Source organism: Artemia franciscana, chromosome 10, assembly GCF_032884065.1.
Source record: "Artemia franciscana chromosome 10, ASM3288406v1, whole genome shotgun sequence".
Classification (NCBI taxonomy): domain Eukaryota; kingdom Metazoa; phylum Arthropoda; class Branchiopoda; order Anostraca; family Artemiidae; genus Artemia; species Artemia franciscana.
Genome location: NC_088872.1, coordinates 11,270,893 through 11,290,608, shown reverse-complemented (window position 1 = coordinate 11,290,608; position 19,716 = coordinate 11,270,893). Strand labels below are relative to the sequence as shown.

The 19,716-nt window shown below is 36.9% G+C and overlaps 1 protein-coding gene across 6 annotated transcripts in view; it reads right to left on the bottom strand.

Moving 5' to 3' along the window:
* The window catches only part of LOC136031781 (uncharacterized), a 163,571-nt gene extending 154,155 nt beyond the window's left edge, over positions 1-9,416 (bottom strand). For 3 of the 6 annotated variants that reach the window (XM_065711554.1, XM_065711555.1, XM_065711558.1), the window contains exon 1: positions 5,278-9,416. In XM_065711554.1, coding sequence (XP_065567626.1) covers positions 5,278-9,393 — 4,116 coding nt within the window. In that variant the 5' untranslated portion in view covers positions 9,394-9,416. The remainder of the gene's footprint in view (positions 1-5,277) is intronic. The other 3 variants (XM_065711556.1, XM_065711559.1, XM_065711557.1) reach the window with 1 other exon arrangement.
* Between the last annotated feature and the right edge of the window lie 10,300 nt (positions 9,417-19,716).

The window sequence follows — 19,716 nt, the reverse complement described above, 5'->3', positions numbered from 1 at the left end:
CAGTGATGCATACGATGTTTAATGCGCAAGAAACGCTACAGTTACACCTATAGATAAAGAAAAACGAGATTGGGGAATGATCCATGTTCTCCGCAGATTTAAACGTCAGACTTCTGCGACAAAAGCGGAAAATTGAGATGCCAAGAACTAGGTCTGAAAAGCCCACATCAACACCAGTGGTGTAATTTCGTCACAATTCATGGAGGGAGTGGGGAGGGCTAAGTTAAAGCCGATTTTCCCAAGTCAATTGAAAATGACAGTGAAAGATGAGCCATATAATACTATAAAGGCAAAGGTTTACCAAAGAAAACTGATCTGTTTCTGTCGACTCTTGAACTATATAGGCCTCTCTTAGCTTTGACAAGATTTTTGAAGACGTTAAATTTAAATTGGGATCGGGCGGCAAAAACTTTCACTAAGATTTTTTGTCTTGGAGGTTTTTGAAGATAGATTCATTACCATTGCAAGGGCTAAAGATATGTTTGAAATTATAGGTACGAGTACATGTGATTTCCTCAAATAAAGCAAGAAAAAAAACATCCAATCTACCCCCCCCCCAATTTTATACTAGTGACCCTGATAGACAATAATCTTGAAAAAAGTGCCTATAAAATAGCAAAAGATAATAGATCAAGAGCAGCAAGTATAACAGAACTAGTAAATATGAGGAGCAACTTCGGGAACAAAAAAAAAAAAAAAAAAAAAACTGGTGTTTTTTTCTTTTCTTCTGGAAACTGTCCAGGGCATCGTCCTAAAACCACCAATTTAGAGACGGGGACAGTAAAATACATTAGATTGTGTTAAGCCCAAATCAAGTTTAAACCGATCAATCAAAGAGACGTGGCAGCAAAAAGCGACAGGTGACGCCCAAAACAAGGACTAAATATGGTATCAAGTAAGCTATATTCGAACATGTAAACAGATAAAACGAATTATAAGCATTAAAAACGGTTAATATTTTTATAAGGACAGCATTAATTTGATATAGATAAAAAAAAGCTACAAAGCTAATCATTAAAGACTATTTCTCTTCCAACAGTGCTTTCCAAGGTAATCAGATTCATCATTAATCAGAAGACTGATCAAACAGTTTGTGGTAACAAACTGTAAGTAAGCAGCAACGCAGCTCAATGGTAACCGAAAGTCTAAAAAGCAGAATTTTGATACCGATAGATATACCAAGAAATTATTTATTATGCTGATTCCAAATATATAAGTTTCAGTAAGTTTAGTATTATCAATACTACACTACAAGCCTGGGAAAATTTACATAATTTTTGAAAAAAGGGAAACACTCCCAAAAGTCAAATAATTTTAATGAAAATCACACAATCAGATTCAGCGTATTAGAAAACCCTACTGTGGAGGGTACAAGCTCCTATCTGCAAATTTTTGGCCACAAGAAACATCACAGATGCCTATTTATTTGTTTATTTTTTTCAAAAGGTGATAGTATCGACCTATTGGTCCTAGAACATCGGGAGAGGGCTCATTCGATTGGAAATTAAAATTTATAGTTCCCTTCTTAGGTGATTAAAAAGATGGGAGGGCAACCAGGCCCCCTCCCACGTCCCCTTTTTTCCAAAATCATTCGATCAAAATTTTGAGATAGCCATTTTGCTCAGCATAGTTGAAAGGTCTAATAACTATGCCTTTGGAGATAACATGTTCTCCAACAGCCCCTGAGGAAAGATCTTTAATTTATACGATTTGTCCATTGTTTACATATAGTATCTGTTATTGGGAAGAATGCATATATTTTTTTCGGGTGAAGAGGGGACGAATTATCTGCTGGAGGGAGGGGAATTTCTAGGGGGAGAATTTTCTATTATATTGTTATCATATTGATTATTAAATAATGATATTTAACATTAAAATATAATAATACTTGTAATAATAATATTGTTCGAAAAAAATCAACTAAAGTCTGAGGATAAAACAGTCTGAGTAGTTGTGACTACGAAGGGCAATACGCTTGATTTTTTGTAGTTTAGTTACAGTCAACTGAAGTTTAAGGTCCGAACACAATCTAGAAAGAAGAGGAATTTCACTGTGAGATCCGCATTCAGTGATAATGGTGCAGGCACACGACGTGGAAAACCTTGCATTGAAAAAAACTGCACTGTTTAGTGCATGGATCTGTCCTAGAAAAAAAACAAGAGCTAAGAGCTCATATGGCACTTGTGACGAGGTCGGAAGAGCCGAGAGCTCATATGGTACGAGGTCGGAAGAGCCAAGAGCTCATTTGGACGAGGTCGGAAGAGCCGAGAGCTCATATGGTACGAGGTCGGAAGAGCCAAGAGCCAAGAGCTCATTTGGCACTTGTGAGAAGGTCAGAACCTAAAGTTAAACTTTATAGCACAAGATCCTTCTAAATATCAAATTTCATTAAGATCTGGTCACCCTTTCGTAAGTTACAAATACCTCAATTTTCAAAATTACCTCCCCCCTCCCAATTCCACCAAAGAGAGCAGATCCGGTCCAGTTATGTCAGTCACGTATCTTAGACAGGTTTCTATTCTTCCCATCCAGTTTCATCCTGATCTCACCGCTTTAAGTATTTTCTAAGATTTCCGGTCCCCCCAACTGCCCCTCCCCCAATTACGTTTGATCCGGTTGAGATTTAAAATAAGATATCAGAGTTACGAGGTCCTTCTAAATATGAAGTTTCATGAAGATCCGATCACTCCTTCGTAAGTTAAAAATACGTTATTTTTCTTATTTTTCAGAATTACCCCCCCCCCCGCAATTGAGCGGATCCGTTCCAATTATGTAAATTACGTATGCAAGACTTTTGCTTATTTTTCCAACCAAGTTTCATCCCAATCCCTCCAATCTAAGCGTTTCCCATCATTTTAGGTCTCCCCACCCCAAACTTCCCCCAATGTCACCAGATCCGGTCAGGATTTAAAATAAGAGCTTTGAGCCACGATATCCTTCTAAAAATCAAATTTCATGGAGATCCAATCACCCGTTCGTAAGTTAAAAATACCTCATTTTTTCTAATTTTTCAGAATTAACCCCCCCCCCCCCAACTACCCAAAAGAGAGCGGATCCGTTCCGTTTATGTCAATCATCTATCTAGGACTTGTGTTTATTTTTCCCACCATGTTTCATCCCGATCCCTCCACTCTAAGTGTTTTCCAAGTTTTAGGTTCCCCCTCCCAACTCCCCGCCCCCATCACAAGATCTGGTCGGGATTTAAAATAAGAGCTCTAAGACACGATATCCTTCTAAACATCAAATTTCATTGAGATCCGATCACCCGTTCGCAAGTTGAAAATACCTCATTTTTCTAATTTTTAAGACTTACTCCCCCCCCCAACTACCCCAAAGAGAACAAATAAGTTCCGATTATGTCAATCATGTATCTAGGACTTGCGCTTATTTTTCCCATCAAGTTTCATCCCGATCCCTCTACTCTAAGTGTTTTCCAAGATTTTAGGTTTCCCCCCTCCAACTCCCCCCAATGTCATCAGACCCAGTCGGGATTTAAAATTAGAGCTCTGAGACACAATATCATTCCAAACATCAAATTTCATTAAGATCCAATCACCCGCTCATAAGTTAAAAATACTTCATTTTTTCTATTTTTCCGAATTAACCGGCCCCTACTCCCCCCCCCAGATGGTCAAATCGGGAAAACGACTATTTCTAATTTAATCTGGTCCGGTCCCTGATACGCTTGCCAAATTTCATCGTCCTAGCTTACCTGGAAGTGCCTAAAGTAGCAAAACCGGGACTTTAGGTTTTCCCCCTCCGACTCCCCCCAATGTCATCAGATCCGGTCGGGATTTAAAATAAGAGCTCTAAGACACAATATCATTCCAAACATGAAATTTCATTAAGATCCAAATACCCGCTGATAAGTTAAAAATACTTCATTTTTTCTATTTTTTGCGAATTAACCGGGCCCCCACTCCCCCCCAGATGGTCAAATCGGGAAAACGACTATTTCTAATTTAATCTGGTGCGGTCCCTGATACGCTTGCCAAATTTCATCGTCTTAGCTTACCTGGAAGTGCCTAAAGTAGCAAAACCGGGACAGACCGACAGACAGACAGACCGACAGAATTGGCGACTGCTATATGTCACTTGGTTAATACCAAGTGCCATAAAAACTGGCAATACGGAAAGCATATCGTTTTTCAGCGACGTTACCCATTGGATGGAAATTTTAATACTTTCGGTTGCAAATGATTGAATTAAGGGTCTAAGGAAATTGTTTAAATAAATAGAGCCAGGAAACGAAGCCTTTGCTCGGCCTGCGGCACTTAGCACGCAGTGGGCTGTATACAGGCACGCGTCTAAACGATTTTTGAATTATGGATAAGCGTAGCTAGCAATTTCAATTGAATTAAGATATTCCGACGTGAATTGAATTCCCCCTTCATGTCCATCCTTCACAGTCATGGACGATAAGTCGAACCGTAGCGCAAACGGTGAGGGGGAGGGGCTGAGAAAACGATCGCCTCTTACATTTAGGGAATAATTTACGTTCGTTTTAAAGTTATAGTATTGCTCTTTACTTTTATTTGGAAAACCTTCTTGTATTTATATTAATGAATAAATATGTCATTTATTCTTTGGCCTACGATAAGAAAAACCTTTTTACTCAACAACAATACCAATCTTGCATTTAAATAAAATAGTTCCCACAAAAAGAGACATCTTGAAGGGTTTAATATGGGAAAATAGAAAGGCTGTCAATGGTATAATTTGAAGTAGTTTTTGGTTTTTGAAGCCCAGTTATGACTAATTCTTTACTAAGATATTTTTCTATGGCAAATATTTTCAAATATATATATATATATAACGACAAACTGAAAATTTTATATAAAAATTCTTTACTGCCTTTTTTTGTACTTCAATTTGAAAATTTTAATTTGACTATTTAGTCTCCTCAGAATCCAATTCATTAACCCACGAAAATACTGTGTTTAGAAGAATTTTGCGTTGTTCACTTGTTCTATGTTGTAAACAGTTTTTGACGGTTGAAACTACTATTGGTTAATCCGATGATTCGCTGAATTTTCTCCCAAGTAGTGTTGGGCGATAATTCGATTAACCGGTGCTTTCAGAATTCGAAGAGAAACCTGGCGACTCTAGGTCAGAACGATCAGATTTTGAAATCCTTTAATAAATAGTTAACATTTTGACCTAAGAAGACAAAGCTGTATTTAACAGAGGGTGTCAAACTCCTAAAGGTCTTGTCTAAAGATCGGGTGAAAACTTAGTCAATGTCTCCAAAAATTACTAATAGGCTCAACTACTTACTAGCCACCAGATGGGTTGATCATCTTGCTGAATACTTTGGTTCTGATGTATCCATAGCAGCATCCTTTTCGTTTTCTCATCTTCCCAGCGTTTTTTGTCACTTGGTAGAGCTAAAGCCTTCCTTCGTTGAAGTTGATCCCATAGTATCCAGTCATCTTTATATGCCATCATGCGTGTAGATTGAGGAGGGGGTAAAATACCAGACGCAAGCATTCGGTTATGCTCTTCCTCCGCAAAAATAATGCTTTCGATGTCACTCCACGACAAGTTCGGGTCAACCTTTCTCCTATCGCGCTTTCCTTTGGGGTAAATTTTTGTCCTCAAAGCTGCTTCTTGCTGCTGTCTCATCAAGCGCCGATAGTGATGAAGCTCCAATGGAGACAAATATTGGTATGGATTCGCTGCAATGAGCTGATAATCTGTTATGTCCAGACTCTGTGGATCCTGTATCAGGATATTCGGAAAAGCTGAAGACCCAGGCATATCGTATCCAGTAGGCCAACTGGCGGGTACACTTTGACCGTCAGGACTGAATCGTTGCATCATTTGAATGCTAGCTTGAGGCACGTCATAGGTACCTGATAGGGGGGCAGGTATAACGACATCATCGAAAGTATCTGATGATTCATGTGTGTCGTATGCCGAACAAGAAGAAGTATACAAGCTTTCGCTAGTCTGAGTAGCTGTATTAAATATTTTACCATCTGTCATATTCTTTTGTTGTTCTAAGTCAGTTTTATAAGGTTTGACCCAGCTAGGAACTTTGTTAACTTCTAATTTTGCTTCAGTTTGTAGTTTATGTGTTTTATCCTGTACACCAGTGTCCTTTAAAAGAACGGATGGTCTGTGACTTGGAGAGGAAGCCAAATTATAAAAGCTTTGACGATTCTGAGTAGGTGAGTTTGATGTTTTACTATCTGAAATTTCCTCTAGTTTAGTTTGGATTTTTTCTAAGTTATTATTAGAGGCTTTACAGGAACTAGTAGGAATTTTGGCTTCTTCTGAGTATGGTTTAGTTTGCAATTTATGCATCAACTCCCCTCTCATGGATGATACTTTTGAAGCAATTTCAAGGTTAGCAAGCTCTTTTGTTATCTCAGCTTCATGATGTGTGGGAACATGATGGCAATCAGAAATCGAATCTGTTTCTTGAAACTTAAGCTTCAATTTTTGCTTCAGTTCTTGTATCACTGACTCTCTTTTACCACTACCAAACATTGGTGCTTTTCTCTTAGGAAATCCACCACAACTGTTTGCGCTTACATCCTCTAACACAGGAGGGATACAAGGAGGTGGCGGAGGCACAGAATTGGATTCAACTACAGAATCATCTGAAGGTGTCGTAGCATTAGAACTTCGCTTCAATGTGTCACAAAAAGTTTCTTCTGTTAAAGTTTCTGATTTTCCGTTCCGAAATACATACGTTTCAACTTTTGAATCCACAAGAGAAGTTTTTCTCGAATACTCACCATACAAAAAGCTAGAGTTATGAGCACCATATATTGTCTCACCGTTCTTAGAACAGTATATATGCAATTCGCCCTTTTTTAGGTCAATAGGTGTCTCAGTCCCACTCATGTTTCCTGTTCCAGAACTCGTAATAGTTTTGCTGGATGACACTGACTCAGTGCTATGAATTAGCAGTTTACAAGCATTTCCAGAATATAGAGTTTCACTCATTTCCCGAAAAGTAGTTAAGCCAGACTGTTTCACTGTACTAATAGTTCCTAAATCAGAGGAAGTTGGTAGTAAATTCAAAACACTACCCAAAGGGTCTGAATTTGAGGTAGAATGTTTTTTCCTCAAGTTTCCCACTGAATACTTTTTAAGATTTTCGCGATATTGTTCAGAAAGACTTATATAATCTGACACTGATGATTCATCCTCTTCTGAATATGGCTTTCCTTTTTGAAAGTCCCAGCTAGTGTCACTTTCTCTACAGTCTGTTCCAGTTGCAGCACTGTCATTGTCTTGTCTTTCTTCGTTTTCATCTGTTCCAAGACCTATAAATGCATCATGTTTACTGGAGGACGTAGAGACGTTGGAGACTCGGATCATCTCTTCTACTTTAAGGCTACAAAAACTAGAATCATTTTCGATATTTATAGTTTGGAGATTCGGAGCAGAATGACTTCCCGGATTTGGAATATCTCCTTCCTGACTTGTGCAGTGTATCTCAGCAACTACAATTTGACTAGACTTAGCATTGGCAGTTGGATTGAGCTCACTGTTGTCTCCTTTCTCCACTAATCTATATGAACTTTCATTATTCTGTACTGCCTCACTTCTTGCAAATTCAACCTCCTTTAACATTTTTTCGCCTTGATCAATGACGCTATTAAAGCTTGTAATACTTTCTGAATCGGACTGATCAGAACCATTTTTCGATTTCTGACTAGTCAACGAATATTTTTCTGACTCACTACCAGTAACCCCGTGAGCATCTAAATACTGAAATTGATTATCAATAACTTTGTTTACTCTGTCTATAGCGACTTGCTGCCCTTGCTTAGGTTCAAATATCAGGGAATCAATGCTACCAAAAGTATCCGATTCTATCGGGTCTACACTAGATGGCACTGAAGATAGGCTGAACTCAGTATTTTCTTCCATTGGCACGTAAATTAGCCCTAAACTAACATTACTCACAGTTTCAGTTGCATTATCCAACGCCTTTTTTAGCAAGTCCCTCAGTTCCGTTTGTTTCTTCGCCATAAGTAATGGGTCACCTTTAGCTTCAAGCGATTCAAGTAACTTAGCGCGCAATTGCCGTATTAACTTTTTACGTTTTATGGTTTCAATTTTTGCTATTACTTCAATAAGTTTTTCTGAGTTTCCCAGATGTTTTCGAAGTTCTTTGATTTCCATTTCTGTTCTAAATATGGTTGCTGGCACAGGCTCATAAATCGTCTCTAATTCAGACCTACTCCATGTACCTTTTTTAGATGATTGCATCTTTAAGAGTTTCTGTTTTTCAAATTCCAATTTCCGTAATTTCACTTCGGTTAAAGGTACTGGCTCAGGGGTGCTTCTCAAAGATGTTGCTAAAGAACTAGTTTTGACATCTTTAACCGTTTCATAACTATCACAACTGTCACAAGAGCACTCTGAACACGAGTCACAACATTCAGAATCTTTTAAATGTTTGTCTTCATTCTGAATATTGCTCACAATAGAAGAGCGGGATATATAAGTAGGTTCGTTTTTTACTGTTACCTTTTTTTCTATTTTTGGTGGTATATTAGGCTTCTTTACAATACTAGGTTTCTTCCCCTCCGATTCCATCAGGCTCGCTCTTCTAACAATTTCAGATCTAGATATATACGGTGGGTCCTTAATGTCTTTTGATGAGTTGTAATTACTATTAGATCCGGTAAGAGATGACATCTGGTCTTCGTTCATCTTATTAGATTTTCTTGTCTCATTCCCTTTTAGTCTCGTTATAAACGAATTACTCCTTTTTGGGACATTGGCATTTTCATAAATAGGGGATATTAAATTAGTCACCTTTTTAGATACTGACGAAGTTACTGAAACACTCTGATATATATTTTCATTTCTATTATCCCTTGAAACAACTGAATAATCAGACTCACCACCACGATCTCGTTTCATCGACTCCATTCGACGAAGGATATCAGACCGACTCAATTGGCGAAATTCTGTTCTCAGCCGATCACTTTTCACTTCCTTCAATAAAGCATCCCTGGTCATTTTACGAAGTTCAGACATACGGATGGAAAACGGTATAGGTTCATAAATTTGAGAAAACTTTTCCTCAGCAGCAGCCCAAGAGTCAGTTTCACTCAATGAATTCAATTCCTCCTCTTTTTTCTGTAGTTCCAAATTCATTACCTGCCTTATCAGCAGACGCCTTGATTGGTAAGGTGATTCTTCTTTGACAATTTCCTTAGGAAAACTCTCAAGCATCTCTTTCACAGGTCCTGTTTTTCTAATTTTCCTTAAAGAACCACACACTTTGGCTTTGAATAATTTTGCACCTTGTTGTGATGACCAACTGTCAAAGATGTCATCATCCTTGTCACCGTATTCTATATCCTTTTTTCTGTTTCTCCGTATGTTTTTCTCGTTTCCTTTCACTTTCTTCTTAGGCATTTTTCATGTAATCAACTGGTGCGAAAGAGATCAACTGATTGTTCACTGTGCTGATATCTCAAGAATAAGCGCAGCAGCTGCATCTTTATAACGGTCAACACAACTTAATTAAGATGGTTTTTAGGTGCTCAAATATCAAAGGAAAAAGCTATTGTCATTCAACGCTTGAACTATCCACAATAGCCCCTCATTTAACAAAATATGTTGATAAGCTAAGACCGGTTTTCGTTAATATCGTTATATACAATTTTTATAGGCTAAATCCAGTCTACCATGCCGCATTTTACCTCAAAATATGACGATTTCAAAAACATTAGTTATTTCTGTTTTTAAATGGAATCTAGTGATGCTATCTCACAAACCCAGGGGAGACCATGGTAATTTTGCAAAATCAGAAGGAAGCATGCATAGAATACACAGCCAAAACTTCAGAGGGGGTAGAGGCGGTTTTTAGGGGGGACAGAGGAGGCACTTGCCCCGGACGCAGAAATCTTAGGGGCGCAAAATTTTAAATAAATAATCTAACAGTTATAATCATTTTGTAATTTTTGAAATTTTAATTTTATTAAAATAAAGTAGAGGGCGCATTTGGCAGTACGTATAAGTAAATTGAATCCAAATTTTTCATTTTTTCTCAAATCTTCATCACCATTCCTTAGACAAAGCAAGTACCCCAAATTTAATCAATTTTAAATTAAATTTTAAACAAAAAGTAAGTAGACAGAATTCAGGAATTATAATCAATCAATTGGAACGAAACAAGTAAAATTTTCCGAAGGCTAAAGTAAGAAAAGTCAGATTTAAATACATAAAAAAAAAAATTTATAAGTGATAATTGTGTTAATAAATGAAAATTTTGTTAAAATTCGCCCTGACAATTGTTGGGACATAAGGCCATGAACCACCCCTGAGAGGGGAATATCATAGGATTTTTCAATTGGGGGGGGGGGTATGCGGGATCCATGAACAGTTCTTAGAGGGTCATTGAAATTTCATTTTGCTGTAACCTGGCCATTGTAAAAAAAAAAGAAATTCAAATGATTGAATTTAAGATGAGTCATTATGAATAAAGGGCCTATATCGTTAAGGCATTAGAACAAATTTAAATAAATAATAAGTTTTTTCTATATTGCTCAACACGAGTAGTCATTATATTTTAGTAGTAGCAGTAACAATTTATTTTCAAACATCACAAATATAACAACAAACAACAATAATAACTAGTTATTATTAAAATAACAATTATTAAAATGATAACTGCGCCGCACCAAAAGCATCGCTTGCGAGGGTGTGTCAATAACAAAAAAATAACAACCAATATAAGGCATAAGGAGCCGGGGGGTGGAATCATGTGCTGAGAAATACTTGCTTATATTATAATAAATATAGATTATAATAAATATGTCACACACAGTTAAACTACATAATATCATGATCCCGGAGAAAAATATCCATAATTTTAATGATAATTATAATCATCAAACAGTTCGTGGTAACGAACTGTAGTAAGGAGCGACCCGGCTCAATAGTAACCAAAACTCTAAAAAATGGAATTTTGATATCAATAGATACATCAAAAGAATAGCATTTTAATGTTGATTTTAAATATATAAGTTTCATCAAGTTTAGTCCTATCAATGTTACAATATTGGTATCAAAATTTTAGTCCTTACCAAAAGTTACAAGCCTGAGAAAATTTGCGTTATTTTACAAAATAGGGAGAAACAACCCCTAAAAGTCATAGAAACAAAAATGTGGAATTTTGTATTTTTTGCCAGAAGGCAGATCACGGATACGTGTTTATTTTGTTTGTTTGTTTTTTTGTTGTTTTTTTTTCCCAGGGGTGATTGTATCGACCCAGTTGTCCTAGAATGTTGCGAGAGGGCTCATTCTAACGGAAATGAAAAGTTCTAGTGCCCTTTTTAAGTGACCAAATAAATTGGAGGGCACCTAGGCCTCCTCCCACGCTAATTATTTTCCCAAAGTCAACAGATCGAAATTCTGCGATAGCCATTTTATTTAACGTAGTCGAAAAACCTTATAACTATGTCTTTGGGGACGACTTACTCCCCCACAGTCCCCGTGGGAGGGGCTACAAGTTACAAACTTTGACCAGAGCTTACATATAGTAATGGTTATTGGAAAGTGTACAGGCGTTTTCAGGAGGATTTTTTGGTTGGGGGAGGGGTTGAGAAGAGGGGGATATGCTGGGGGAACTTTCCATCGAGAAATTGGTCATGGGGGAAGAAAATTTCCATTAAGGGAGCGCAGGATTTACTAGCATTATTAAAAAAAACAATGAAATAATAAATATGAAAAAGTTTTTTTCAGCTGGAAGTAAGGAGCAGCATTAAAACTTGAAAACGAACAGAAATTATTACCCATATGAGGAGCTCACCTCCTCCTAATACCTCGCTCTTTACGCTAAAGTATTTTTAGTAATTTCAACTATTTATTCTACGGCTTTTGTGATTCAGGGGTCATTCTTAATGAATTGGGACAAAATTTAAGCTTTAGTGTAAAGAACGAGGTGCTGACGAGGGGGCGAATCCCCTTATATAGCCTATGTAATAAAAACATGAGAATAAAAAAGTTCTTTACTTAAGCTAATTTATAAGTTACGTATATCTTTTACTAATAAAAGGATTCGTAAAAAATTAAAAGTTCTAGTTGCCTTTTTAATTAACCAAAAAATCGGAGGGCAACTAGGCTTCCTCCCCCGCTCTTTTTTTCTCAAAATCATTCAATCAAAATTATGAGAAAGGCATTTAGCCAAAAAAAAAAACAAATATGCAAATTTCGTTTTAATTATTCCTCTGAGGAGAGCCAAAATCAAAATATGCATTGATTCGAAAACGTTCAGAATTTAAATAAAAAAAAACAAGTTTTTTAACTGAAAGTAAGGAGCGACATTAAAACTTAAAATGAACAGAAATTACTTCGTATATGAAAGGGGCTGCTTCCTCATCAACGTCCCGCTCTTTACGCTAAAGTTTTTTACTGTTTTAAAAAGAACAGTTGAGAGAAAGAGTCAAACTTTAGCGTAAAGAGCGGGGTGTTGATGAGGAAGCAGCCCCTTTCATATACGAAGTAATTTCTGTTCGTTTTAAGTTTTAATGTTGCTCCTCCCTTTCAGTTAAAAAAACTTGTTTTTTTATTTAATTTAGATAAAAAACGAAGCTCAAATTCAATACATTACTATTAATTTTTCCCATTCATTCGCAATCTGTTTGGAAGATATCAGATTTAAACTGATTAACGTTTAGCTCCAAGACATTAGGGCTAAGCTAATTCCAAAGCTTAGCCTCTCGGGCACTATTAATAATGTACAACAATCAAGTGACTTTCAAATTTTTATGTAAAAAGTGAAATAAAAATAAACTGAGTTATTCCATTTGAAATGAAAATTAAAAGGAGTTTGATGATTTTATTATTATTATTACAATATGGTATATTATGTTACAGTTTGGTATATCTTAATTTGCATATCTAGCCCCACTACTTTTCAAATACCTATTAAATAAAAAAAAAAGTTTTTTTTTTAACTGAAAGTAAGGAGCGACATTAAAGCTTAAAAACGAACAGAAAATACTCCCTAAATGAAAAGGGTTTTTCCTCCTCAACGCCCCGCTCTTTAAACTAAAGTTTGACTCTTTCTCTTTACTCTACTTTTTAAAACAGTAAAAAACTTAAGCATAAAGAGCGGGGCGTTGAGGAGGAAAAGTCCTCTACATTTACGGAGTAATTTCTGTTCGTTTTAAGCTTCAATGTCGCTCCTTACTTATAATAATAATGCTTAAATAATAATAATAAAAATAGGAGAGTCGTTTCCAATCTAACTTGACATGCGTGACAAGAAAATTAAGCGCAAAACGTAGTGGAATCTACTTTCAACCAAACAGTCTGTCTTTAGTTCTTCGGAAAAAGTAGCTGCGTGACTTACCCGTCGCGTCGGTCACCTAGAGTTCAGAAATATTTTGTAAAGCAATTCTTCAAATATGAATGGTAAAAACTTACGAAATCACATAAAAGGTAAGAAACAAATTTGACTAAACTAATTGGTATCACATACTTCATTATAATCATAGCAATGATTATTTTGTATAAATTTTATGTTAATGGTCTGCATCAGTTTAGTATCCGTCTTGATTCCGCATGTCCTCAACTAGTTTCGTCTCTTAGAAACATTTTGAATTGGCAAAAGTGCATCGTTACTTAGGTATCTTGCCGGGCGCTGCTCAGGGTAGAGTGATATCTGCCTCCTCCATCCGCTTCGGTCCCTTGCGGGCGTTTGCGCTTCGCTCGGTCTTGTGTTTGCCAATTGCCAGGAGGTCGGTTGTGCTGTCAGATCATCGTTACTTCGGTCGGCCGTGAGGTCATTTCCAACCAGAATTCATAGGTTAAGAGTCAAAGATCGGCTTAGCGGGTAAGTGGATGAGCATTCAAAGTAGGCGTCCAAACCATCGTAGGGTACGCTTGGCTGCTTGGGAAGAAAACCGAGACTGCTTGGTCTCTACGTACTATACAATACAGCTCTGCTTGCTGAGGTTGAATACAAGTAGTATACCCTCAATAGCTTTAAGTTGCCAGTACCCCCTTCGAATCCCAGTCCCGAAAAATTTCTTATAAACTTTTTCAGGACACAGGTGCTATTAATTTTCTTTATGACGCAGGCACTTGTTAAGTAATAGGGAGTATTTCCTAAAAGATACAGATGCTTATTACGTAATAGGGTATTGTTTACTTCAGTATTTCTTTGCTTGTTACGTAATAGGGTATTGTTTACTTGAGCATTTCTTTGCTTGTTGTGTAATAGGGGGTGATTACTACAAGTGATTTCTTTGATTGTTACGCAATAGGGTATTGTTTATTTCAAGATGTAGATGCTTGTTACGTAATGGAATTTATTAAAGTCCACTAGTCAAGATACAAACGTAGATATTACATCATAGTTTCTTTGTTTGTTTAAAAAACCACAAGAGAGCCAGGAAAAAACTTTCAGGACCCCTAAAGTAAGGACATGGCCCAAACTGATCATAGCCTAATGTTTTTATGCTTCACACACACATAGCCTTTTGCTATCTACAAGCAAGGGAGTTTCCGTCATTTTTATGAGCAGAACGCTTAAACAGTATAGGCGTCTATTAATTTTCTAGCAGAAATGGCATGTTATTTTACTATCAGGACCAAAAAAGAGCGATCCGCTATTTCCAGGAACAGAAGCGTCACGCAATCCACTGTTCTTCTAGCACGACCAAGTAATTTTCGATTGAACCCGGGGGGTATAAAACCAGGAGCTAGAATGGAAATTTCATTAATCTTGTATTAGACTTTGAAGATAAAACTGGAATTTGAAAACGGATATGTTCAAAAGATCCCAAAAGCTGAGTCATTCGTCTGCAAAATTGACGACTTTAACTAGTTAAATCTTTGCGTAAAATGATGTAAAAAGGCAAGTTATATTTACACTAGACCCCTGATTTTTATAGGGTTGAGCTAAATTTTTTGCTAGTTTCATTTCAAGATGTCAAAATCTATTCACTAAGGAGGGCGAACAACTTATTATTTGTTAGTTAATTACCGAAAAACGGGCACTTTTATAACAGCTGCATTCTATGGTGAAACAAATGGATTTTTTGCGTGAAATGGTTCAATAAATATAACTTATATATGCGTTAAATGAAGGTGCGGGTAATATTTCTCCCAATAGTAAATGAACAGAAAGGTAAACAAGGAACATTTTGACTATAATAATGAATCATTTTAAGAAAAACCCACCCTCCTTAAAAGGACCAGAAGCAACCCTAGGCTACAAACTGAATGTATGCTGATTGTTTGGCTTTTTCCTCTAGCTTTGTCCAATTATTATACATGTTTCTCATAAAAAAGTTGCCTTTTGTAAACAAAGTGCCCTAAATCCCCCTAAAATCAACAAAATCGGTAAAATTCTAGATTAGCTACTTATTGCTTTGTTGAAAAGGGGTTACGTTGGGGAAAAGATAAGGACTTTCAGAGCTGGGTTTACAGACTAAAGTATGTCCTAAGAAGGTATTTTGAAGCATATAGCAGGCATATTTTATCATCCTCTAAGGAAATTAAATAAAAAAAACTAGTTTTTTTATCTGAAAGTAAGGAGCGACATTAAAACTTAAAATGAAACGAAAATAACTTCGTATATGAAATGGGTTGTCCCCTCCGCAGTCCCTCGCTCTTTACGCTAAAGTTTTTAATTGTTTTAAAAGGTAGAATTGTGGCAAAGAGTCAAACTTTAGCGTAAAGAGCGAGGGACTGCGGAGGGGACAACCCATTTCATATACGAAGTTATTTTCGTTTCTTTTTAAGTTTTAATGTCGCTCCTTACTTTCAGATAAAAAAACTGGTTTTTTTTATTTAATTTCTGAACGTTTTTGAATTAATGCATGTTTGATTTTGGCTCTCCGCACACGAATTATTGAATTGAAATTAGTGTAATTTTTTTTTTGGCTAAATGGCTTTCTCTTAGTTTTGATCAGACGATTTTGAGAAATAAGGGGTGGGGAAGGAGGCCTAGCTGCCCTCGAATTTTTCGGTTACTTAAAAAGGCTACTAGAACTTTTAATTTTCAACGAACGTTTTTATTAGTAAAAAATATACGTAACTTAAGAATTAACTTACGTAACAAACTTTTATATTCTTATATTTTTATTATGTGTACGAGGGGGTTTGTACCCTCGTTAATACCTCGCTCTTTACACTAAATCGTAAGTTTTGCCCCAATTCTTTAAGAATGACCCCTGAATCAAAAAGGCCGTAGAATAAATAGTTGAAATTACTAAAAATATTTTAGCATAAAGAGCGAGGTATTTATCTCCTCCTAAATACCTCGCTCTTTATGCTAAAGTATTTTTAGAACCCCTCACATGCGTAATAATCTCTGTTCGTTTTAAATTTCAATGCTATTCCTTACTTTCATTTGAAAAAACGTTTTCATGTTTATTTTTTCATTGTTTTTTTTATAGTAATGCTAGAAAATCCTGCGCCCTTTTCATTGAATTTTTCTTCCCCCATGACATATTCCTCAAAAGAAAGATCCTCCCACAAAGCCCTCTCCCATCAACCCCACCCCCCAAACCAAAAAATCCCCATGAAAACGTCTGTACACTTCCCAATAACCATTACTATATGGAAGCACTGGTCAAAGTTTGTAACTTGCAGCCCCTCCCCCAGGGATTGTGGGGGAGTAAGTCATTCCAAAGGACATAGTTACTATGGTCTTCGACTATGCGGAACAAAATGGCTATCTTAAAATTTTAATCTGTTGACTTTTGGAAAAAATTAGCGTGGGAGGGGGCCTATTTGCCCTCCAATTTTTTTATCACTTAAAAAGGGCACTAGAACTTTTCATTTCCGTAAGAATGAGCCCTCTTGCGACACTCTAAGACCACCTGGTCGATACGATGACCCCTGGGGAAAAAAAAACAACAAACAAACAAATAAACACGCACCCGTGATTTGTCTTCTGGCAAAAAATATGAAATTCCACATTTTTTAGATAGGAGCTTGAAATTTTTGCTATGGAGTTCTCTGATATGCCGAATGCGATAGTGTGATTTTCGTTAAGATTCTATGACTTCTAGGGGATGTTTCCCCCTTTTTTCCAAAATAGGGCAAATTTTCTCAGGCTCGTAACTTTTGATGACAACGACTAAATTAATTGAAACTTATATATTTAGAATCAGCGTGAAAATTAGATTCTTTTGATGTATCTTTTAGCATCAAAATTTCGTTTTTTAGAGTTCCGTGTACTATCGAGCCGGGTCGCCCCTTACTACAGTTCTTTACCACGAACTGTTTGAAAAGAAAATAATTCGGTATTTCGGGGCTTCTGACATTATTACTCCTTTGCGGAAGTTAGGCTCAAAATTGAAAAAGGATTATATTTTTTCTCTGGGCCCCTTCCACCTCTTAGTTCGTTTATTTTCCCGTTAGTTTTCACCTGTTTTCGCTTTATAGTTGTGTTATCTCTTAGCAGTTCTTTCGTTAGTTGAGTTATGGTTGTGGTATATATGTTTTATCGCTCGTATAGTTGTGTTATTTTCAAATTATACTCCATAATGGAGAGGCTCCGAACACCCAGCATTGTATATTAAGCTCTGAATTTGACGTTTTTTTTCTAACGTGATCAGATTCGTCCTGCGCCCTTTTCATTGAATTTTTCCCCCCATGGCATATTTCTCCAAGGAAAGATCCTCCCACATAGCCCCCTTCCTCAACCCTACCCCCAAAACCAAAAAAATCCCCCTGAAAACGTCTGTACACTTCCCAATAACCATTATTATATGTAAACACTGGTTGAAGTTTGTAACTTGCAGCCCCTCCCCCAGGGACTGTGGGGGAGTAAGTCATCCCCAAATACATAGTTATTATGATTTTCGACTATGCTGAACAAAATGGTTATCTCAAAATTTTGATCCGTTGACTTTGGGAAAAAATGAGCGTAGGAGGGGGCCTAGATGCCCTCCAATTTTTTTGGTCACTTAAAAAGGGCACTAGAACTTTTCATTTCCGTTAGAATGAGCCCTCTTGCGACATTCTAGGACCACTTGGTCGATACGATGACCCCTGGGAAAAAAAACAAAAAAAAAAAAACAAATAAACACGCACCCGTGATGTGTCTTCTGGCAAAAAATGCAAAATTCCACATTTTTGTAGATAGGAGCTTGAAACTTCTACAGTAGGGTTCTCTGATACTCTGAATCTGATGGTGTCATTTTCGTTAAGATCCTACGACTTTTGGGGGGTGTTTCCCCCTATTTTCCTAAATAAGGCAAATTTTCTCAGGCTCGTAACTTTTGATGGCTAAGACTAAACTTGATCAAACTTATATATTTAAAATCAGCATTAAAATGCTATTCATTTGATGTAGCTATTGATATCAAAATTCAATTTTTTAGAGTTTTGGTTACTATTGAGCCGGATCACTCCTTACTACAGTTCGTTACCACGAACTGTTTGATAACTGCGAATCGGTGTACTCGGGTCTAACCGAAGCTCTGTATTCTCAATTGATTGTTGCATTGCGGTCTGGATTTCAAATCCTTGGCCTGGAATTGATGCACTAAAATTCTCTGACATCAGAAGGACTTATTCTTTTAACAAGTAAGTTTCTTTTGTCGTCGTGGGGCGTGAAAACAACTTCAAAAATTAACAATTTAATTTGGAGAAGGGGAGATGTTTCTAACGCTGATATGGAAGGGATGGGTCACAATAGCGGAGACACAATATGGGAGAGTTAAATTTAAGCAGGGGCATGTTGAAAATAAGATGTATTTTTTTAAATTTATGAAAAACTAAAATTGTATTTCTTCTAGGACAAATTCTGAGATGAATCTCCCAGTAAGAGGGCGAAGACGAAAGCTGACCCGCACGTGCCGAACGCCAAGATGCAGTCCCATTACAGGGCGAAAATGCTACCCCTTCAGCTCCCAATACCCAAGGCAGAGAAGCTGCGGCGTCGTCAAGACTTTTGCCGCCTACGGTTGGTGAAGATGGAGTTGCCACCCCTTTTAGGTTTCCCCAGACCGATGACAATGAAGTTGCCTGCCCTTGTAAGCCTAAAATACAAGATGGAGATGGCAATTCTTACGTAAGTAAAATTATTTGATATTGGTCGAAAAGCTTATATTGGTGGTAAAAACTTTTCATTTTTTCTACCTAATGTATATTCTATTCATCCTAATACAGGATCCCTCCTCATAGTTTTTGAAGAGCTCCTTGGTCCAAAAGGAAATGGACTTTTCATCATGCTCTAACGCTAGAAACTTGACATATTTCACTATGGTGAATCCATTATTCTAGCGATTAGTACCGTTTTGAAAATAAGGTGCTTCATCCAGAAACATTTTTGTTGACCAATCCTGCTTTAAAATGGTATAATTAGCTAGAAATTTCGGCCGTTATTTTTCAAAGAAGCCTATCTATGTGAATTACCGAACAGTATTTTAGTAGCGTTTTACTTTTAGAAGGAGGCTATGCCTCTAAAAAGTGGAGTTAAGGATCCTAGTCCTCAAGTCCTAGAAAAAAGAATTCTATTTTTCAGCTTAATATAAATCCTTTTTCAGAGCTTAAAATCATAAATGCTTCAAGGGGATAATTGTCACTCTTTTTCCACGCCGTCAATAACGAACAGGAGTGAATCGAGGATTTGTTGGTGGATTTGTTTGGGAGCACACTAGAGCAAACAACAAAAATGTAAACCAACACCCCGTCCGTATGTGTTTTAAGACTCTTTAGAACATTATAATAGCTGAAGTGTAAAGAGGGGAACAATTTGCCATGGTGCAT